Source organism: Phocoena phocoena, chromosome 11, assembly GCF_963924675.1.
Source record: "Phocoena phocoena chromosome 11, mPhoPho1.1, whole genome shotgun sequence".
NCBI lineage: Eukaryota > Metazoa > Chordata > Mammalia > Artiodactyla > Phocoenidae > Phocoena > Phocoena phocoena.
Window position 1 is genome coordinate 31,826,608 of NC_089229.1, and position 22,951 is coordinate 31,849,558.

At 35.6% G+C, this 22,951-nt stretch overlaps 1 protein-coding gene across 2 annotated transcripts in view; it reads right to left on the minus strand.

Moving 5' to 3' along the window:
* The window catches only part of TMTC3 (transmembrane O-mannosyltransferase targeting cadherins 3), a 48,582-nt gene that overhangs the window by 14,490 nt on the left and 11,141 nt on the right, over positions 1–22,951 (minus strand). For both annotated transcript variants that reach the window (XM_065887290.1, XM_065887289.1), the window contains 4 exons: positions 16,704–16,956; positions 11,476–11,624; positions 2,624–2,744; positions 1,029–1,140 (listed from right to left, as the gene is read on the minus strand). In XM_065887290.1, coding sequence (XP_065743362.1) covers positions 1,029–1,140; positions 2,624–2,744; positions 11,476–11,624; positions 16,704–16,956 — 635 coding nt within the window. The remainder of the gene's footprint in view (positions 1–1,028; positions 1,141–2,623; positions 2,745–11,475; positions 11,625–16,703; positions 16,957–22,951) is intronic.

Genomic DNA, 22,951 nt, shown 5'->3' on the forward strand with positions numbered 1-22,951 from the left:
TAAGCTCAAGTAGGGTGTTAGAGCTGCTTGACAGTCATACCATATTTTCCTACTGTATACATTTTCCTAGATCTTTGTTTCTCAACACGTGATTCATGGACTAAGTATCACCTAGGAACTTACTAGAAATGCAGAAATTCAAGCCCTACTCTAAATCTCTGTATATCAGAACATGAACCATATGATCTCCAGGTGATTTACAGGTACATTAAAGTTCGTGAAGCTATGTCCTAGATGATTACTTCAGACCCTCTCCTGGTCTTAGATTTCCAGCACTTCCTCTCCATTCCCCACACTCTACTATTGATTTTACTTTCTGTTTCACTGAGAAAACAGAAGCAAACAAAGGACAACTTCCAGAAGCTATTCATCTATTATTCACCTGCCTATATCATGTCTCTACACTCTGCTTTCCCTGTTACCACAGGTTAACTATTGGTTCAGTTGACTGAATGAAATCCTCACCCTGAGCACTAGATCCTATTTATCTATTCTCATCTGTTCAAGGACATTGACCCAGTACTTCGGTTCCCCACCTTGAATTATTATTTTTCCCAGCTTCAATGGATTAGTCACACACATGCTTTGTTTCTCTCACCTTAAAACAAAACCCCCCAAATTCCCAAAAAACAAAACAAAAATTCATCCTACTATCCTCTCTTGACCCCATACTCAGCACCAACATTTCTTATCAACACCCTTTAAAAGAGTTTTTAATATCAACTGTCTCCAATTATTCTTCTCCCACTCTCTTAAACTCACTATCAAGCTTTTGCATCTATCCCTTCACTAAAATTGCTCATCAATGCCACCCAACAACTCTATTTAAAAAAGACTCCTTAAATGTCTGATATAAATAGCCCTAACATATAATCCAATTCAGGAATAAGCCAGCACCAAACACTGTACCATTCCAGTCAGTTGGAATAAAGCTTGAAAATAAACTCTACCTATTTGCCACAAATATAATCATGTTTTTAAAAAGAAAATAAACTACCACAATAGCTTTATTAGTTAATAATGCTTACCTGGCTGAACATGGGTAGCCTGTAAGAAGTATTTCAAAGCTCTCTCAAAGTTCTTTTCATTTTCCAGAGCATGACCCACATTATTCCATAATTTGGCATTATTTTTATTTACCTTAAATATGGAAGTACAGATAGAAATTAGTTAAATTTAAAAAAATGAGTCTAATTAACACAGACTTTGTTTGGTATACTATTAGGAATGGAGTACTCCATAGAAATGTCCATGAACAGATGAAGTGGGTAAAAAGGTACAAACTTCTAGCTTTAAGATAAGTAAGGTCTGAGGATGTAATGTACAGCATGGTGACTATAGTTAACAATACTGTAACTATATGAGGTGACGGATGTTAACTTATTCTCGTAGTCATTTTATACACATACACACACACACACACACACACACACACACACACATGCATATAATCATTATATTGTACACCTTAAAGACAAAGTTATATGTCAATTATATCTCAATAAAACTGGAAAATAATCATTCCGATTTCTTCCAGAAAAAAAATGTGTATATATATGTGTCTGTGTCTGTATACATACAACTCCAATTAACATGGATATCTGTTTGGTATATTATTAGGAATGGAGTGTTCCATGGAGATAAGGAAGAAGTCAAAAGAACACTGCTTCACGAAGTTTACCCTCTCCTCCCTTTCAACATTAAAATACTAAAACCACAGTTTATCTACTTTACATATTAAAATTTTACTAAAACTTTTATTTCATCAAAACATAGAACTGTTTGAAAACTTCTGCTCTATTATTTATGTTCTTTTGGGAAAGACAGAATTTGAACAAGTGAATATGTTTAAACACTGCACTGATGACTTATTTTGAGGCTCGACATAAAGCTATTTATGTAGTCTATTATGGTAATGGGAACCCTGGCGAGCACAGAAACAGCCAAAAGGAAGTTAAGAATTTAGAGATTTGAAGAGAGGGAGCATCTGAAAAAAAATCACTGCTTATAACTTTTGCAGAAAACAAATTTTGTGACTTATTCTCATTTATGCTGTCCATTCTATAAAAATGCAGTATCACTCCTTTCTGTCAGTTCCTATCTTTCCTACAGTATTATAACCATTGGTTATTCTCCATATGGAAGGGCACCATTTTTTGCCATGTATTTTACTTCATTCAATCTAAGATGCCATCAATTATAAGGCTCACCATTATTTTAGGTACCATTAAGAAAGAAAAAAGGTCACTAATTAATTGTAAAATGCCTTTTACTGTAAGATTTATTCTGATTTCAGAGATGTTGAGAGGTATAAATAAATAAAAAGGTACACCTTAAGAACCAATGAAACAAAAGCATTCATATTTAAACATTTTATCATTTGAGTGTCTAACAACGGTATAGCATTTGTGCAATTATTCACATATGCTCTAGACATACACCTAAGCACTAGTCAGGGCACTAGTTATGGTATATATTATACAAAGAAAAAATTCTTTTTATTAATTTTGTGGTGAAGTACTTAACATTGACAGTTAACTGCCTAGTTAAAAGTAAAGTTAAAACACTGTATCAGGGATGGCTATAAGAAATAATTGATGACATATTCTGAATAATACTTTACCTTCAAGGCTGACATAAACAGCGTATATTCAGACTCCCAATCCCAATTTCTATGGAGTGTTTTTAAGGCATGAGTGAGTATCACCATAGACAGACAAACCCAGGATAACTTTTTTAATACACTATTTAAGAAAAAAAAAAGCAGAACAAAAAAACATTGTCTACATCACCAAAACAGAGGTAAGAAATATGCTAAATATCTCTAAATATAATGTTTGAATTTATTCTAAAGATTAGGGATTGTTCTAATAATCATCCAACTTGAGAGGGAACAACACCGAAAAAATTAAATATTATGAACACTTATACACTTACACTTCACTCTTTAATTACATTAAATATTTCAGTATTTGCCTTTATTTCAAAAATTTTGTTTCGATTTAATGACAAAAAATTGATAAAACCATTTTTTAATTGTGAATTTTTATATTTAGAGTTCTTTTGTACCATTTACCTATAACTTGCATATTCTTAGTAGTGTTTATAAAGGGTCAATCTTATCCCCGGCTATATTTAAAAACATTATTGTTTTACAATAAATACCACAGATTATCACGGTATTCTTGAAGAATTTTACATTTTAAAGCTAGAATTATTTATTAAAAGTCACAGTAAAATTAACTCTATAAAATAGATGTAAATTACTTATATAGCTTTAGGTTAATCACTTGGGACTGAATTTCTCATTTAAAAATGACGGTTATGCAGAGATCAGTTCAAGATGGCAGAGTAGAAGGATGTGCTCTCACCCCCTCTTGTGAGAGCACTGGAATCACAACTAACTGCTGAACAATCACCAACAGGAAGACACTGGAAGTCACCAAAAAAGATACCCCATATCCAAAGACAAATGAGAAGCCAATGAGACAGTGGGGGGGGGGGCGCGATCACAATAAAATCAAATCCAATAACTGCTGGGTAGGTGACTCACAAACTGGAGAATACTTATACCACAGAAGTCCACCCACTGGAGAGAAGGTTCTAAGCCCCACGTCAGGCTTCCCAACCTGGGGATCCAGCAACGGGAGAGGAATTCCTAGAGCATCAGACTTTGAAGGCTAGTGGGATTTGACTGCAGGACTCCGACAGGACTGGGGGAAACAAGAGACTCTACTCTTGGAGGGCACACACAAAGTAGTGTGTGCACTGGGACACGGGAAAGAGGAGTGACCCCACAGGAGACTGAACCAGACCTATCTGCTAGTGCTGGAGGGTCTCCTGCAGAGGCAGGGTGAGGCTGTGGCTCACCGTGAGGACAAGGACATTGGCAGCACAAGTTCTGGGAAGTACCCCTTGGTGGGAGACCTTCATTACCGCCATTACCCCACCAAAGAGCTGAGTAGGCTCCAGCGTTGGGTGGCCTCAGGCCAAACAACCAACAGGGAGGAAACCCAGCACCACCCATCAGTAGAGAAGCAGATTAAAGTTTTACTGAACTCTACCCATCACCAGTCTCTCCCATCAGGAAACTTGCAAAGCCTCTGAGACAGCCTCATCCACCAGAAGCAAGAAAAACTACAATCCTACAGCCTGTGGAACAAAAACCACATTCACAGAAAGATAGACAAAATGAAAAGGCAAAGGGCTATGTACCAGATGAAGGAACAAGATAAAACCACAGAAAAACAACTACATGAAGTGGAGATAGGCAACCTTCCAGAAAAAGAATTCAGAATAATGATAGTGAAGATGATCCAGGACCTCGGAAAAAGAATGGAGGCAAAGATCGAGAAGATGCAAGAAGTGTATAACAAAGACCTAGAAGAATTAAAGAACAAGCAAACAGAGATGAACAATACAATAACTGAAATGAAAACTACACTAGAAGGAATCAATAGCAGAATAACTGAGGCAGAAGTACGGATAAGTGACCTGGAAGACAGAATGGTGGAATTCACTGCTGTGGAGCAGAATAAAGAAAAAGGAATGAAAAGAAATGAAGACAGCCTAAGAGACCTCTGGGACAACATTAAACTCAACAACATTCGCATTATAGGGGTGCCAGAAGGAGAAGAGAGAGAGAAGGGACCCGAGAAAATATTTGAAGAGATTACAGTCGAAAAATTCCCTAACATGGGAAAGAAAATAGCCACCCAAGTCCAGGAAGCGCAGAGTCCCATACAGGATAAACACAAGGAGACACAAGACGAGACACATATTAATCAAATTGGCAAAAATTAAAGACAAAGAAAAATTACTGAAAGCAGGAAGGGAAAAACAACAAATAACATATAAGGGAACTCCCATAAGTTTAAGAACTGATTTCTGAGCAGAAACTCTACAAGCCAGAAGTGAGTGGCATAATATACTTAAAGTGATGAAAGAGAAAAACCTACAACCAAGATTACTCTACCCAGCAAGGCTCTCATTCAGATTCCATGGAGAAATCAAAAGCTTTACAGACAAGCAATGGCTAAGAGAACTCAGCACCACCAAACCAGCTCTACAACAAATGCTAAAGGAACTTCTCTAAGTGGGAAACACAAGAGAAGAAAAGGACCAACAAAAACAAACCCCCCAAAATTAAGAAAATGGTAATAGGAAAACACATATCGATAATTATCTTAAATGTGAATGGATTAAATGCTCCAACCAAAGACACAGGCCTGCTGAATGGATACAAAAACAAGACCCATATATATGCCATCTACAAGAGACCCACTTCAGACCTAGGGACACATACAGACTAAAAGTGAGGGGATGGAAAAAGATATTCAATGGAAATCCAAAGAAAGCTGGAGGAGCAATACTCATATCAGACAAAATACTTTAAAATGAAGAATGTTACAAGAGACAAGGAAGGACACCACATAATGATCAAGGGACGAATCCAAGAAGAAGATATAACAATTAGAAATATACATGCACCCAACATAGGAGCACCTCAATACATAAGGCAACTGCTAACAGCTATAAAAGAGGAAATCGACAGTAACACAGTAATAGAGGGGGACTTTAACACCTCACTTCACCAATGGACAGATCATCCAAACAAAATTAATAAGGAAACACAAGCTTTAAATGACACAACAGATCAGACAGATTTAATTGATATTTATAGGACATTCCATCCAAAAGCAGCAGATTACACATTCTTCTCAAGTGTGCATGGAACATTCTCCAGGATAGATCACATCTTGGTTCACAAATCAAGCCTCAGTAAATTTAAGAAAATTGAAATCATATCAAGCATGTTTTCTCACGACAGCGTTATGAGATTAGAAATGAATTACAGGGAAAAAAATGTAAAAAACACAAACACATGGAGGCCAAACAATACGTTACTAAATAACCAGGAGATCACTGAAGAAATCAAAGAGGAAATCAAAAAATAACTAGAGTCGAATGACAATGAAAACAGGATGACCCAAAAACTACGGGATGCAGCAAAAGCAGTTCTAAGAGGGAAGTTTATAGCAATGCAAGCCTACCTCAAGAAACAAGAAAAATCTCAAGTAAACAATCTAACCTTACACTTAAAGGAAGCAGAGAAAGAAGAACAAACAAAATCCAAACTTAGCAGAAGGAAAGAAATCATAAAGACCAGAGCAGAAATAAATGAAATAGAAACAAAGAAAACAATAGCAAAGATCAATAAAGCTAAATCTGGTTCTTTGAGAAGATAAACAAAATTGATAAACCATTAGCCAGACTCATCAAGAAAAAGAGGGAGGGTTTCCCTGGTGGTGCACTGGTTGAGAGTCCACCTGCCGATGCAGGGGATGCGGGTTTGTGCCCCAGTCCGAGAAGATCCCACATGCCGCGGAGCGGCTGGGCCCGTGAGCCATGGCCACTGAGCCTGGGCGTCCGGAGCCTGTGCTCCGCAATGGGAGAGGCCACAAGAGTGAGAGGCCCGCATAGCGCAAAAAAAAGAAAAAGAGGGAGAGGACTCAAATCAATAAAATTAGACATGAAAAAGGAGAAGTTACAACAGACACCACAGAAATACAAAGCATCCTACGAGACGACTACAAGCAACTCTATGCCAACAAAATGGACAACCTGGAAGAAATGGACAAATTCATAGAAAGGTATAACCTTCCAAGACTGAACCAGGAAGAAATAGAAAATATGAACAGACCAATCACAAGTAATAAAATTGAAATTGTGATTAAAAATCTTCCAACAAACAGAAGTCCAGGACCAGAGGGCTTCATAGGTGAATTCTATCAAACATTTAGAGAAGAGCTAACACCCAACCTTCTCAAACTCTTCCAAAAAATTGCAGAGGAAAGAACACTGCCAAACTCATTCTATGAGGCCACCATCACCCTGATACCAAAAACCAAAGATACTACAAAAAAAGAAAATTACAGGCCAATATCACTGATGAATATAAATGCAAAAACCTTCAACAAAATACTAGCAAACAAAATCCAACAACACATTAAAAGGATCACACACCATGATCAAGTGGGATATATCCCAGGGATGCAAGGATTCTTCAATATACGCAAATCAATCAATGTGATACACCATATTAACAAATTGAAGAAAACTATATGATCATCTCAATAGATGTAGAAAAAGCATTTGACAAAATTCAACACCCCATTTATGATAAAAACTCTCCAGAAAGTGGGCACAGAGGGAACCTACCTCAACATCATGAAGGCCATATACGACAAACCCACAGCAAACATCATTCTGAATGGTGAAAACCTGAAAGCATTTCCTGCAAGACCAGGAACAAGACAAGGATGTCCCCTCTCACCACTATATTCAACATAGTTTTGGAAGTCCTAGCCACGGCAATCAGAGAAGAAAAGAAATAAAAGGAATACAAATTAGAAAAGAAGAAGTAAAACTGTCACTGTTTGCAGATGACATGATACTATACATAGAGAATCCTAAAGATGCCACCAGAAAACTACTAGAGCTAATCAATGAATTTGGTAAAGTTGCAGGACACAAAATTAATGCACAGAAATCTCTTGTATTCTGATACACTAATGATGAAAAATCTGAAAGAGAAATTAAGGAAACAATCCCATACACCATTGCAACAAAAAGAATACAACACCTAGGAATAAACCTACCTAGGGAGACAAAAGACTCGTATACAGAAGACTATAAGACACTGATGAAAGAAATTAAAGATGATACCAACAGATGGAGAGATATACTATGTTCTTGGATTGGAAGAATCAATATTGTGAAATGACTATACTATCCAAAGCAATCTACAGATTCAATGCAATCCCTATCAAATTACCAATGGCAGTTTTTACAGAACTAGAACAAAAAATCTTAAAATTTATATGGAGACACAAAAGACCCTGAATAGCCACAGCAGTCCTGAGGGAAAAAAACAGAGCTGAAGGAATCAGACTCCCTGACTTCTGACTATACTACAAAGCTACAGTAATCAAGACAATATGGTTATGGCACAAAAACAGAAATATAGATCAATGGAACAGGACAGAAAGCCCAGAGATAAATCCACGCACCTAGGGTCAACTAATCTATGAAAAAGGATGCAAGAATATACAATGGAGAAAAGACAGCCTCTTCAATAAGTAGTGCTGGGAAAACTGGACAGCTACATGTAAAAGAGTGAAATTAGAACACTCCCTAACACCATACACAAAAATAAACTCAAAATGGATTAGAGGGCTTCCCTGGTGGCGCAGTGGTTGAGAGTCCGCCTGCCGATACAGGGGACACAGGTTCATGGCCCGGTCCAGAAGGATCCCACATGCCGCAGAGGGGCTGGGCCTGTGAGCCATGGCCGCTGAGCCTGCGTGTCCGGAGCCTGTGCTCCACGACAGGAGAGGCCACAACGGTGAGAGGCCCGCAAAAAAAAAAAAATCGATTCGAGACCTAAATGTAAGACCGGACACTATAAAACTCTTAGAGGAAAACATAGGAAGAACACTCTTTGTCATAAATCACAGCAAGATCTTTTTTGATCCACCTCCTAGAGTAATGGCAATAAAAACAACCGTAAACAAATGGGACCTAATGAAACTTCAAAGCTTTTGCACAGCAAAGGAAACCATAAACAAGATGCAAATACAACCCTCAAAATGAGAGAAAATATTTGCAAATGAATCAACGGACAAAGGATTAATCTCCAGAATATATAAACAGTTCATGCAGCTCAATATTAAAAAAACAAACAACCCAATCCAAAAATGGGCAGAACACCTAAATAGACATTTCTCCAAAAAAGACATACAGATGGCCAAGAAGCACATGAAAAGCTGTTCAACATCACAAATTATTAGAGAAATGCAAATCATAACTACAGTGAGGTATCACCGCACACCAGTTAGAATGGGCATCATCAGAAAAGCTAAAAACAAGAAATGCTGGAGAGGGTGTGGAGAAAAGGGAACCCTCTTGCACTGTTGGTGGGAATGTAAATTGATACAGCCACTATGGAGAACAGTATGGAGATTCCTTAAAAAACTAAAAATAGAACTAACATATGACCCAGCAATCCCACTACTGGACATATACCCTGAGGATACCATAATTCAACAAGAGACATGTACCAAAATGTTCATTGCAGCTCTATTTACACTGGCCAGGACATGGAAGCAACCTAAGTGTCCATCAACAGATGAATGGATAAAGAAGATGTGGCACATATATACAATGGAATATTACTCAGCCATAAAAAGAAACGAAATTGAGTTATTTGTAGTGAGGTGGATGGACCTAGAGTCTGTTATATAGAGTGAAGTAAGTCAGAAAGAGAAAAACAAATACCATATGCTAACACACATATATGGAATCTAAGGGCAAAAATGGTCATGAAGAACCTAATGGCAAGACAGGAAGAAAGACACAGACCTACTAGAGAATGGACTTGAGGATACGGGCAGGGGGAATGGTAAGCTGTGACAAAGTGAGAGACTGGCATGGACATATACACTACCAAATGTAAAATAGAGAGGTAGTGGCAAGCAGCTGCATAGCACAGGGAGATCAGCTTGGTGCTTTGTGACCACCTAGAGGGGTGGGATAGGGAGGGTGGGAGGGAGGGAGACGCAAGAGGGAAGAGATATGGGAACTTATGTATATGTATAATTGATTCACTTTGTTATAAAGCAGAAACTAACACAGCAATGTGAAGCAATTATACTCCAATAAAGATGTTAAAAAAAACTGAGAAAAATGATTAATTTAACTACTGTATATTAAATTTGCATTAAAACAAAAGAAAAAAGACGCATGCACCCCAATGTTCACTGCAGCACTATTTACAATAGCTAGGTCATGGAAGCAACCTAAATGCCCATCGACAGATGAATGGATAAAGAAGATGTGGCACATATATACAATGGAATATTACTCAGCCATAAAAAGGAACAAAATTGGGTCATATGTAGAGACGTGCATGAATCTAGAGACTGTCATACAGAGTGAAGTAAGTCAGAAAGAGAAAAACAAATATCGTATATTAACGCATATATGTGGAACCTAGAAAAATGGCACAGATGAACTGGTTTGCAGGGCAGAAACTGAGACACAGATATAGAGAACAAACGTATGGAAACCAACAGGGGGTAAACAGTGGGGAGTGGGGATGGGGGATGTGGTGTGACGAATTGGGAGATTGGGGATGACATATATACACTAATACCTAAAAGTGGATAACTAATAAGAACATGCTGTATAAAAAATAAAATAAAATTCAAAAAAAATTAAAATGGTTATAATTCAATAAGCCCTATGATCTTATTTAGTATTAATAGTATTAATGTTCTCTGAGTCTGTGCTTTTTGTCTCAGTAACAGAGTTCAATTTCTTTCATTTTGATAGATCCACTTAACCAGGATAATAGTGTGTGGATCAGAAGGAACATGGACATTGGAAGTAGTCAGGTGTAAATCTGAATCAAGACTCGGCTGTTGACTAGCTGCGTGGTCTTGTGTAATTCAGGTAACTTGTATGAGCTTCAATTTTCAAATGTGCAAAATGGAATTAAGGAGTGTCAAGATTAAATGAGAAAAATCTAAAGAGTGTATCCTGGAATTGGTACATGATAGGCACTCCAAAATTGGTAGTGAGTATAACTGGATATATGGATAGAAGCTAAGAGAAAAGGTTTGGTAGATGGCATTGAAAATTGTAATCATGGATGAGATCATCCAGGGAGAACATGCAATGTGAGGGAAATGGCTATTAGTAAAACTCTGAGAAATAAAAAATATTTAAAGAGCAGGTGCAGCAGGGAGAATCTGAAAACTGAGCAGAAATGAACAAATGTGGAAGAGAATCAGGACAGAGACTTTTAATACATGCCAGGGAAATAAAATTTAAATAAAAGCATTGACTGGATTTAGCTATGAGAGGCAATTTGTTACATGTTAGTAAAGTGACGTGGAGAGAAGTCAGAATTCTGTGGGTTGAAGGGTGACTGAGAAAGTAAGAAAAAGGAGATAGTGACTATTCTGTTCCTTAACTATTGGTTTAAGGCAATTAGGACATGGTGGTTACGATGAAGCAAGAAATTACAGATTGCCTTCTATATGCATTTTACATATATTAACCTGATATAACTCACTTAAGGAAGAAGACTGTTATCTGAGTTCACTGCATATGGAAGTAGCAATGATCACCTGAAACTTTAGTCTCAATAATATTCTATTTTGCATTTGGGTCTGACTGAAAGTTTGTTATGTCTCAGGCTTTAAAATAAAATTATATAAATATGAGGAAGACCACAGGATGAGGTAGGGGTTATGTAGCTTTCCTAACCTGAATTACAGACAATGAGGAGACTGTCAATGTGAAAAACAAGAAGGTATAAAATATGACATAAAAACTAAATAAACATTTTAAATACTTAAATGTATTCTATAGTTAATAAGCATTAAATGCACTAACATTTTAATTCACCTTTTGTTTGATATTTTCTGCCATCCATGGGCTACCAAAATACAGAACCCCATGCTAGGAACATATAATACTCTCTCAGCAACAACAAATCCAACTGGGAAAAAAAGGTTTGATGCAGGAATAAACGGTAATGCCATTAAACAAAGTGCCTACAAAGAAAAAAAAGACATTTTATTAAATTAAAAAATATATGCACATAAACAGTCAAATCCAAATATTTTATCATTTAATTTGGATAATGTACTGGTGGACCATTTTTAATAATACTATAATGGATACTGATTTAAACATAAAGAAGGACGCTTAAGGATGGTAACAACAAACATGAGGAGGTATGTCAGCAAGGTGGAATGAAGTCTTCTTGAATGCTAGAACTTATACCTAAGGCTCATTCAATTATCAATAAATAAAAAATATTTTTTGAAAATATATCTAAAATAAAAAAGCAGTAATTTTTATATATCTAACTTATGTGCTTGTGGTAAAAATAAATTGAGAGTAAAATATATTAGGTTTTAATAAAACTACAAATTGTAGGTTGATAAAATAGCCAAACATATCAGTTTTTATTATTTTACTACTATCTGTAATACTGGAAATTGATAAGGTACAGTTCAGACAAGACAGTAGACTACTTCTATACATTACTTCAGCGTTACTTTTCATAGTATTCTGATGGGTCACATACAATTAACGGAGACTTAGTATATGTATAAAAATAAACCTGGTCCCTTTAAATCAACAGTCTTTTATTCTATGAGAATTTCTAAAATTCTAACACTGTACACTGTGTTAGAAATAAACATCACAAAATGCTTAGACTTTTTGCCATTTTGAAAATGGGATGGCATATGGTTTCCAGATTACAAAGCCATTACAAAAGATAAGACACAAATAACTAGCACACAAATAACTTATGGAAAGAAATAAGTTGGTTGTCATTAGGACATCTGTTTCTATGGACATCTGCTTCCATATTTCATTACCCTGATTTGTTTTATAGTACCTAATGGAATAAAATTCTGAAGTTTGAGAGTCCTCTAACAGTTTGAGAGGAAGGAATGCCTATTTTATACTTTATTAGTAAAAATCGATGTAGAAATGTAAATACAGTGAAAAGAATACTTTCTCCATGAATCACAAATTAATAACTTGTAATAATACAAAAGATTGAATCTGAAGAAAAGCACTACCATCGAATTGCTCAGTATCATATCGACTTATATGTCTGAAATTTTAGTGTTTTCTTTTTAATCAAAAAGGTAAAACATTAAGAGTGCATAATTCACTTTCCACTTCGCAGAAATGCTTGATTTAAAAACAACCAGCTAGCTGTGAAACAGAGATTTGTTTATAAATACATGATCCTTTAAAAAAAATATATTCCCTACTAATTCATGGATGCCCTAAGGCAATTTCGCCGGAAAAAATTAAAAGTTTTAAATTCAGCCAAAGATGCATCACAGACTGATGCGTAAGCTACACAAAAAAGAAAAACCATCTCTCAAAAAAATCTGTTTTTTGAATAAGAAATGTCTCAATGATTAACTTACTCAGAAGTTCTAATATGCTCTCTATTAATGTATGCCAACCAAGTTTACTGTAACGAACATAATATCCTTCTTCCAGTGATGTAAACTCTCCTTAAAAGGAAGGATGGGGGCTTCCCTAGTGGCGCAGTGGTTATGAATCTGCCTGCCAATGCAGGGGACATGGGTTCGAGCCCTGGTCCGGGAAGATCCCTCATGCCGCGGAGCAACTGAGCCCGTGCACCACAACTACTGAGCCTGTGCTCTAGAGCCCGCAAAGCCCGCAAACTACTGAGTCCACGTGCCACAACTACTGAAGCCTGCGCACCTAGAGCCCATGCTCTGCAACGAGATGCCACGACAATGAGAAGCCCGTGCACCACAACAAAGAGTAGCCCCTGCACGCCGCCAACAAGGGAAAGCCTGTGCACAGCAAAGAAGACCCAACACAGCCAAAAATAAAAACAAATAAGTAAATAAATTTAAAAAAAAAAAAAAAAAGGAAGGATGGTAGTGGAATAAGCCAGGAGTTTGGAGGCAAATCTGTTTCACTTCTTGTTATATAACATAAGGAAAACTATTCATATCACCTCGTGACTTCATTTCGTTATAAATAAATCAGGGATTAATAACTACTTACTAATATTGTTGAGATACATATGACATCTTATTTAATAAGTGCTTAACGTGGTATCTGGTACCTGAGATACTCCTTTGATCTATGTATCTTTGATCTATGTATCTAATCTTATCACCATTAAAAAACAACATGTTTAGTTTTATACATATTTTCAGATTATTTTCTATTATAGGTTATTACAATATATTGAATACAGTTTCCTGTTGTTTATCTATTTTATGTATAGTAGTTTGTATCTGTTAATTCTATACTCCTAATTTATCCCACCCTTCCCTCCCCTTTCCCTTTGGAAGCCATAAGTTTGTTTTCTATGAAATTAACACAATACTGTAAATCAACTATATTTCAAATTAAAAAAAGTTTAAAAAAAGTATGCTTAGGACTATACTTAAAGCAGTTATACCTAAGGTCACAAGTGTTCCTTTTTTATACATATAAAACATAATTAATGTAATTAATTAATATGTTTATTTCACTGGCAATATCCTATTTTTCATTCAGCTTGAACTACACAAATCATTATTTTATTTGCCAAAACTCTGTGTATTTACCCACCCCTCCTTTTTTGCCTTTCTTTTAGTTAGAACCCTGGCTTTGGATGTATTCTACCACATATACACTTCATCTTTATTTATGAGAGCAGCAAAGCACTACTAGAAAGTCCCAAAGCAAAATAGATTAATATCATCATAAACTCATGATCAACTTCAAATTGATCCTTAAGACTGTTGAGGATTCCTAGGTTTCTTTGGTAGGCTCACTCCCACTCTCTTTGACTATTTTGAATCTTGACTACTTTTCTCAAACTTTTGACCCATGTCACTTTCAGCAGGTGACCACACTTCCAAATTTTCAGAGAAAACTAAAGCAATGAAACAAGAATTCCTTCAATTCTCCACTACTAAACCTACCAACATCCACATGCATGTTCATTTCCATCCTTCCTGTAACCATAAGCGGTGTCTCCATCTGTCTCAGGCCAAACCTGAGCTCTATACCTCTAATCTATCAATCATCTCTTCTTTCATTTACTTAATCACTTTCTTATGAACTTTCTACCTATGTTAAAAATGCTCTTGCCTCTCCAACCTTAAAAATCTTATCTGACAACACATCTTTAAGTTATCTTACCCAATTCATTATACCCCTTAAGTATAAAACAAGTTCCCACACTCTTAGGAAAATTGGTTGTAATCTCACTTAATCAACATTTCAACTCAATGAATATGTTTTTGTAAGCCAACCCATTAGTGATATAAACATTTCAACTCAATGAATGTTTTTGTAAGCCAACCCATTAGTGATATCTCTTTGTGTCAAAAAGAGACAGCCAACTGAGTGCTCCAATGAAAGTGATTCTACATGCCAACCAAGCAATAGTCTTCCCCCACCATCAACCCACTCCAGCCTCTGAAGGTCCATCAATTCCAGATCTCTGTGCTTCCCCCAAGCCCTACAGAAGATCAGCAGTTTATTACACTTGAAGCCCTTGCCTGACTGGCTGTCTTTCCTAAGTTAGGAAATTCAAGCTTGTCTCATCCTTTGAAATATTCAAAGTTAAAGCACCCCTACAGGTTACCTACACTAGCAATCTTCACTTCCTCACTTCCTAATCAAATCACTCCACAGAAATAAATTTCATTTAAGTAACTAACATACGTAAAAGAGGTCAAATCCAACTGATCTCACTTCTCTACTTGACAGCAGCTGTGTTAACCATTCTATCTTTCTTGAAACACTTTCCTACCTTTCTGTACATTTCGTGTACCTCCCATTTAGGTTCATTTTCCTTTATATGGTATGTAATGTGGAAGCTTTTCAAGACTTAGATATAGGCTTCTTCTCTTTCATTCTATAAAGCTCCTTCAACTATTTATTGAGGGAAAATTAAGACCAAATACTCTAAGGCATGCGTTATGTGTATGAATTAACTTCTGTACACCTAGAATGGTGCCAGCTAGTTACCATCTCTAAGAAATATGACAAAATCCCAGTTGAGAAAGGCTGCTCTATAACCTCTCCATAGGCCTTCTTCTCCACATCCTGGTTTCAATTACTATCTCTACGGCAATTATCAAGTTTCTCTACGGTAATCAATCAAATTTTTACGTGTAGCTCAGTCTTCGCCACTGAACTCCAGGCACAAAGTGCTATTCGAAATCTCTATCATATTGTTTCATAGGTACCTCAAACTCAACAGGTCCAAAAAGAATAGTAAATATTCTTTTTTCAAATCCTATATTCTTTCAAATCTCTCTAGAATGCAAGTTCTCTAGAAATGGGGACCCTGTATTTCCTTTTATTATCATATACTCAGTGCCTAAAATGCTACCTGGTACACAGGCTGAAAATCAAAAATTTTTATTGAATGAATAAGTGAATCTAGTGGCTGCAGCCAGAAATAATATATTTGCAAAGTATTAAAGCCACTTTTTGGCATATAGTAAATGCTCAAGAAAAGTTAAAGATTATTATCTTCTTCCATAATTTAAAGTAAGAGGCAACAGAATTATTATGAGTAAGATGTGAGGGCAGAGTTAAGAAAATTACAAAGAAACAGATCTCAGAAAAACAAGAAAAGACTTTAATCAGAGTTCTCTGAACACAGTAAGAAAAACCTCAGGGAGTAATGAAAGTCTTACTAATGAAAAATAAAGAGCTATGTATTTCTGGTTGCTTATCTTACCTGACACTCTTCTCTGTGCCAAGAAAACAAAGAAGTATATAATATGACTCATTTCTTTAAACAGTGTATAATCTAGTTGGGTAAAGGTAAGAAATATATTTTTAAAAATGATGCTAAAAAGAATGCTTCATGATTTCAGAGTTCCCATCAAATTATGGAAATTCATAATCACTCTTTGTTTCATATGCTGAATGTGCAGCATTAGTCAAATTCTGACATATAATTCTAGGATAACCTAAAATAAGTTCATAAAGTAGGATGACATGAACAAAGAAAGACAGTAGTTCTTTAAAGATGCTTTTGATGAATTAAAGGCACTCTTAATTAATAAACTGAATATAATATCACCTAAAAATTTAAGAAACTTTCTTACCATTAAAACAGTCTTGGAGGAATTACCAGGGTATCTGAGACTGAATACTCCCAAAGCCCCCAAAAAGCAAAAAAAAATAAATGTGGCAAGATTTCGAATATCTAGAAATGACTCTATAAGTGGTATTGTTCCCATGGTCCAATCGCAGCAGAGCTCTGAAGGATTTAACAAAAGCCAAGCATTCACAGGAAGGAGGTAGTTAAAAGTTAGCTGCCTTGTAGGAGTTGGGCTTACAGCAGCTGGGTTATCAAACCTGTATAAAGAATGAAAAAAAAAGTTATTTAAACTAAAACATTTTTTAAACACAAAGTTAATACATAACAGATATAAATAAAGTACTGAACAATAATAATAAAAGCAATATTCTACATGTAATCTTGTTAAACCAAAGACAAATATTTTTATGGATATTTCAGACTCTTGCCAAAGTTCAAACTGTCTAACCTTTATGAAATGCCTAGTTGAGAGCAATGATATTTATGAAGAACTGTTTGAAGGGCAAGCAGGTGATCTATTTTTAGTTTATTATTATGATTCAGACATGCATTCTATAATATTATGACATTCTGCAGAAGCGCTTTCATTAAATTATGACCTTCTGATTAAAAGTCATAAGAAAAGTTTTATAAGATTCATTGTTGCATGTGTTTATGAATGCTTCTGAGAACACTAACCAATGTTTTCCTACATGAGACGTTTCTTTCACCACTAAATGCTAATAAAACTTATGCTTCCTAGAAAGAATTACTATGTTTTTCTTTTGTCACGAACAGAAAAAACTATATTACCTATGGGCTTTTCCTCTTTGCTTAGACTTCTAGAAAGCTAAAAACCAAATTCCCAGTACAGAGGAGTAACTGTACCTATGTAACATTTTATTTGTGTTCTACTTAATATAAGCTTATATCCTAGTTTATACAGGCCATGATACATTAAATGTACATTTCATTAATTTAGTCTATTTTCTGCATATTAAGTCAATTCATTTTTTTTAAAAGTACATTTAAATGAATCATTTCAGATTTTTATTTCTTTAGGCTATGTTCTAAATTGTATTGGCTATATTAACATATAGTCCTTTAAAAACCCTATTTCTCATTAAAATGAATAAGCCAATGAAAAATCAACCTCTACTACTTATTTGACTTGGTCTTCTTAAAAATATCAAATGGTTGAGAAAAAGTACACAATTTTTGAACAAATAATATTTTCTAAACTTTCATATTTGAATATATACATATATGAAAAATACTAAGTCTTGAAAGTCAGGACTTGAATTCTCAAAATAACCAACAGCACTGAATACAAAGCTTTTCCCCCGTAATCCACTTTCAGAGCTCATTTTAAAAAATTAACAGTTTATCTAGGATAGGTGATTTAATAATTGAACTGCAGTCAAAGAGTACATGTCAAAGCAAGTCAAATCATATTACAATCAACCTCACAGGGTAATAGAATAAAATTTATATAACGCACACAAATACATACACACACACACACACATTTTTAAATGCTTATATTTGGAAAATATATAATTATAACATACCCCATACAGTCATCCACACACACATATACAAAACAAATACATTCACACCTATAAACCACATTTTCATATTGTAAAACTAGAGACAGAAAACAGTTGATTCAAATTGTCTGAAAGGAATGATAAACAGAACAAAAACACTAAAACTAGTGAAGAAGGAAATATAAAATATCTATCTACAATTCAATTTATTTCCCATACTATCATGCTTAAATGAGCTGTTTAGTTCAGCATGGCTAGACTCAGAAATTCTGAAAGTTAAAAAGTAATTATTTTTTAAAGAAAAAAAATGCTGTTAAGAAGGATAATTATTACACAATGGAATACTACACAGCCATAAAAAAACAATGAAATAATGCCATTTGCAGCAACATGGATAGACCTCGAGATTATCATACTTAGTGAAGTAAGTCAGGCAGAGAAAGACAAGTATCACATGGTATCACTTATATGTGGAATCTAAAATAATGATACAAATGAACCTATTTATAAAACAGAAACAGACTCACAGGCATAAGAAACAAATTTATGGTTACCAAAGGGGAAAAGGCGGGAAAGGGATAAATTAGGAGCCTGGGTTTAACAGATACACACTACTATATATATTGATAAAACAGATAAACAAGGTCCCACTGTATAGCATAGGGAACTATATTCAATACCTTGTAATAACCTATAATGGAAAAAAATCTAAGAAAGAATATATATATATATATTTATGTAAAACTGAATTACTTTGCTATACACCAGAAACTAACACACTGTAAATCAACTATATCTCAATTTAAAAAAGAAAAAGCAAAGAGAGAGAGAAAAAAAAGGATAATTATGTGAAAATCACAAAGAATGTGTTGGGCATAAAAGAAATTATCTGAATAAAATTTATTCTAACCAGGGCCAGAAATGAACTATCATGGATAGCAACATGAACAATATTTTGGGCTTTTGTTTAAAAAAAAAGTTCTTGCATGTAATGTCTGTCACTTAAAACTGAATAGGGAACTAGTCTAAGTTTCCTCTTAAACTTTAGATAAGTAAGGTGAAATGGAATAATCCTAATCTTAGAGCAGGGAAAAAACGATATGAAGACTGTTAAAATTCAGTAAAACTTTTGCTTCTAGCCTTAAACAACTAAAAAATACACAATATATATAAAACAACTTTTTTTTTTTGCGGTATGCGGGCCTCTCACTGTTGTGGCTTCTCCTGTTGTGGAGCACAGGCTCCGGATGCACAGGCTCAGAGGCCATGGCTCATGGGCCCAGCCGCTCCGTGGCATGTGGGATCTTCCCGGACCGGGGCACGAACCCGCGTCCCCTCCATCGGCAGGTGGACTCTCAACCACTGCGCCACCAGGGAAGCCCTAAAACTTCTTTTAATATACTGAGTATCAGGCAAAGAAGGACAATGCCTGATAGGAAAAAAAAAAACAAATGAGGGGAGCCCTACCTGGAGAGATTAAATAGTTTTTAGTCTGTGCAGCAAGAGAGAACCTGAGTGGAATCCACTTGGATCTCTGAGTTGAGAAAATAGAGCTGGGAGCCCTAGAAGTCCAGGGGGTTAGAATTAGTGGGCAGAATATCAGAGAGAAGAAAGCTGCTGAGAGAGAACTCAGATCTGTAGAGGATCTCTCTCCAGTTTCCAGTACTAATGAGAACTGATCAGCACACATATGTGGGGAAATACCTAGGGGACAGTGTAGTGGGTTGATTCATGTCTCCCCAAAGTTCACGTCTATCAAAAACCTCAGAATGTGACTTTATTTGGAAGTAGGGTCTTTGCCAATGTAATTACAGTTAAGGTGAGGTCATACTGGATGAGGGTGGGCCCACTATTCAATGACTGAGGTCCTTATACACAGAAGAGAAAATACAGAGAAACAAACATGGAAGAAGTCCAGGTGAAGATGGAGCAGATTACAGTGATGCAGCAACATGCCAAGGAATGTCAATACCAGAAGCCAGGAAAGAGGCACAGAACAGATTCTTTCCCAGGGCCTTCAGAAGGAACCAACTATGCCTGACACCTTGATTTTGGACTCTGGCCTCCAGCACTGTGAGAGAATAAATTCCTGCTGCTTTAAGCCACTCTGTTTCTGGTAATTTGTTAAAGCATGTCTAAGAAAACTAATACAGTTAGGAAAATACCTTCTGAAAGGATTAAACATTCACAAATATAAAATACAACTGGGAATAGTTCCTCAGCAGCCAGAGTGGAAATCCTCATAATTCGTAGTCTATTGGTAGAGTGGTCAGAAGGGTCTTGTGTCAGCAAGGAAGCAAAATTAGCCCTATCCTAAATGCTACTGTGGTCTCCCAAAACAAAGCTTAAAAGCAAGACTTGAAGATGAAACATTTTTCAAATAACTTACATGCATCCCAGAACAATGGTCTACAATACAGGAATACATTAAGGTAAAGTTCACATATGGCACCTATTAAAAAAACTACCAGGCATGTGAAGTAGAAAAATACAATCCATGAGGAGAAAAACTATACAATCTAAATTGACCAACAAGTGATAAAATTAGAAGACATTAAAGTACTAGAACATGTAGAAACATGGAATACACAAAAAAGGCCCCAAAAGAACTCAAACAGAGATGAAAACAATGTCTGAGATGAAAAATAACTAGAAAAAATTAAGGGCAGATTAGATTATGCAGAAAAAAGATTAGTAAACTTGAAGATACAACAAAAGAAACTATCCAAAATGAAAATGGGGAAAATAGCTTTGGAGGGAAGGGGAATAAACAGAGCATCAGTATGACTTCAAGAAGCCTAAAATACATGTAACTGGAGTCCTAGAAGAAGAGTGGAGAGCAAAGTAAAAAATATTTCAAGAAGTAATTTCCAAAATTTATATAAAGTAAGACCTACAGATTCTAAAAAGCTCAATTAACCTAAGCATAAGAAACAAGAAGATAAAAGAAACATTAACTGAAAGTTTGTACCTTTTGTCCATCTTCACCCAAACTTCCAGTTATAAGATAAATAAGTCCTGGGGATGTAATGTACAGCATGATGACTGTAGTTAACAAGACTGTATTGTATATTTGAAAGCTGCTAAGAAAGTAGATCTCAGAAGTTCTCATCAAAAGGAAAAAAAAATTTTGTAATTATGTGTGATGATGGATGTTAACTAAACTTATTATGATAATCATTTGTGTGTGTGTGTATATAAAACCATTATATTGTACACCTAAAATTAATACAATGCTATATGTCAATTATGTCTCAATTAAAAAAATATATAAGAAGAGAAACAATGATAAAGAGAAACTATTAAAAGCAGGCATACATCATCAAAAAATCTAGAAACAATAAATGCTGGAGAGGGTGTGGAGAAAAGGGGACACTCTTGCACTGCTGGTGGGAATGTGAATTGGTTCAGCCACTATGGAGAACAGTATGGAGGTTCCTTAAAAAACTACAAATAGAATTACCATATGACCCAGCAATCCCACTACTGGGCATATACCCTGAGAAAACCAAAATTCAAAAAGAGTCATGTACCAAAATGTTCATTGCAGCTCTATTTACAATAGCCCGGAGATGGAAAGAACCTAAGCGCCCATCATCGGACGAATGGATAAAGAAGATGTGGCACATATACACAATGGAATATTACTCAGCCTTAAAAAGAAATGAAATTGAGATATTTGTAATGAGATGGATAGACCTAGAGTCTGTCATACAGAGTGAAGTAAGTCAGAAAGACAAAGACAAATACCGTATGCTAACACATATATATGGAATTTAAGGGGAAAAAATGTCATGAAGAACCTAGGGATAAGACAGGAATAGAGGCGCAGACCTACTGGAGAATGGACTTGAGGATATGGGGAGGGGGAAGGGTGAGTTTTGACAGGGCGAGAGAGAGTCATGGACATATACACACTAACAAACGTAGTAAGGTAGATAGCTAGGGGGAAGCAGCCGCAAGGCACAGGGATATTAGCTCGGGGCTTTGGGACAGCCTGGAGGGGTGGGAGGGGGAGAGTGGGAGGGAGGGAGACGCAAGAGGGAAGACACATGGGAGCACATGTATATGTATAGCTGATTCACTTTGTTATAAATCAGAAACTAACACACCATTGTAAAGCAATTATACCCCAATAAAGATGTTAAAAAAAAAAAAAAAAAAGCAGGCATAGAAAAAAAAGATACTACATGCAGAAGCATAAAGATAAGGATAAGATTTCCCATTTAAAATAACACAAGCAGAGAATACAGAGCAACATTTTTATATTAGTGAATGAAAAACAGTCAATGTAGAATTCTACACTCATGGGAAATATTTTTCAAAAATGAAGGTAAAATAAAGATTTTTTAATATACAAAAGCTTAAAGAATTCATCACCAGCAGTCCTACATGTCAAGAAATGTCAAAGGAAGTCCTTCAGTCACAAGGAAAATGGTGCCAGATGAAAATCTTGATCTAACAAAGAAATGAAGAACACTAGAAGTGGTAACTCTACGCGGTAACATAAAAGAATTTTTAAATTTAAATCTCTTCCAAAGATAATTGTTGAAAGCAAAAGTTAACAATGTATTGTCAGATTTACAATGTATACTCAATAAAAATGTATGCAAATAGCACCAAGGCTAAGTTCTTATTTATAATAAGTTTATATATTTACATAAAAATTTATTGTATACATAATATTTGTACTATATATGCTGACATTTATACTATATATACT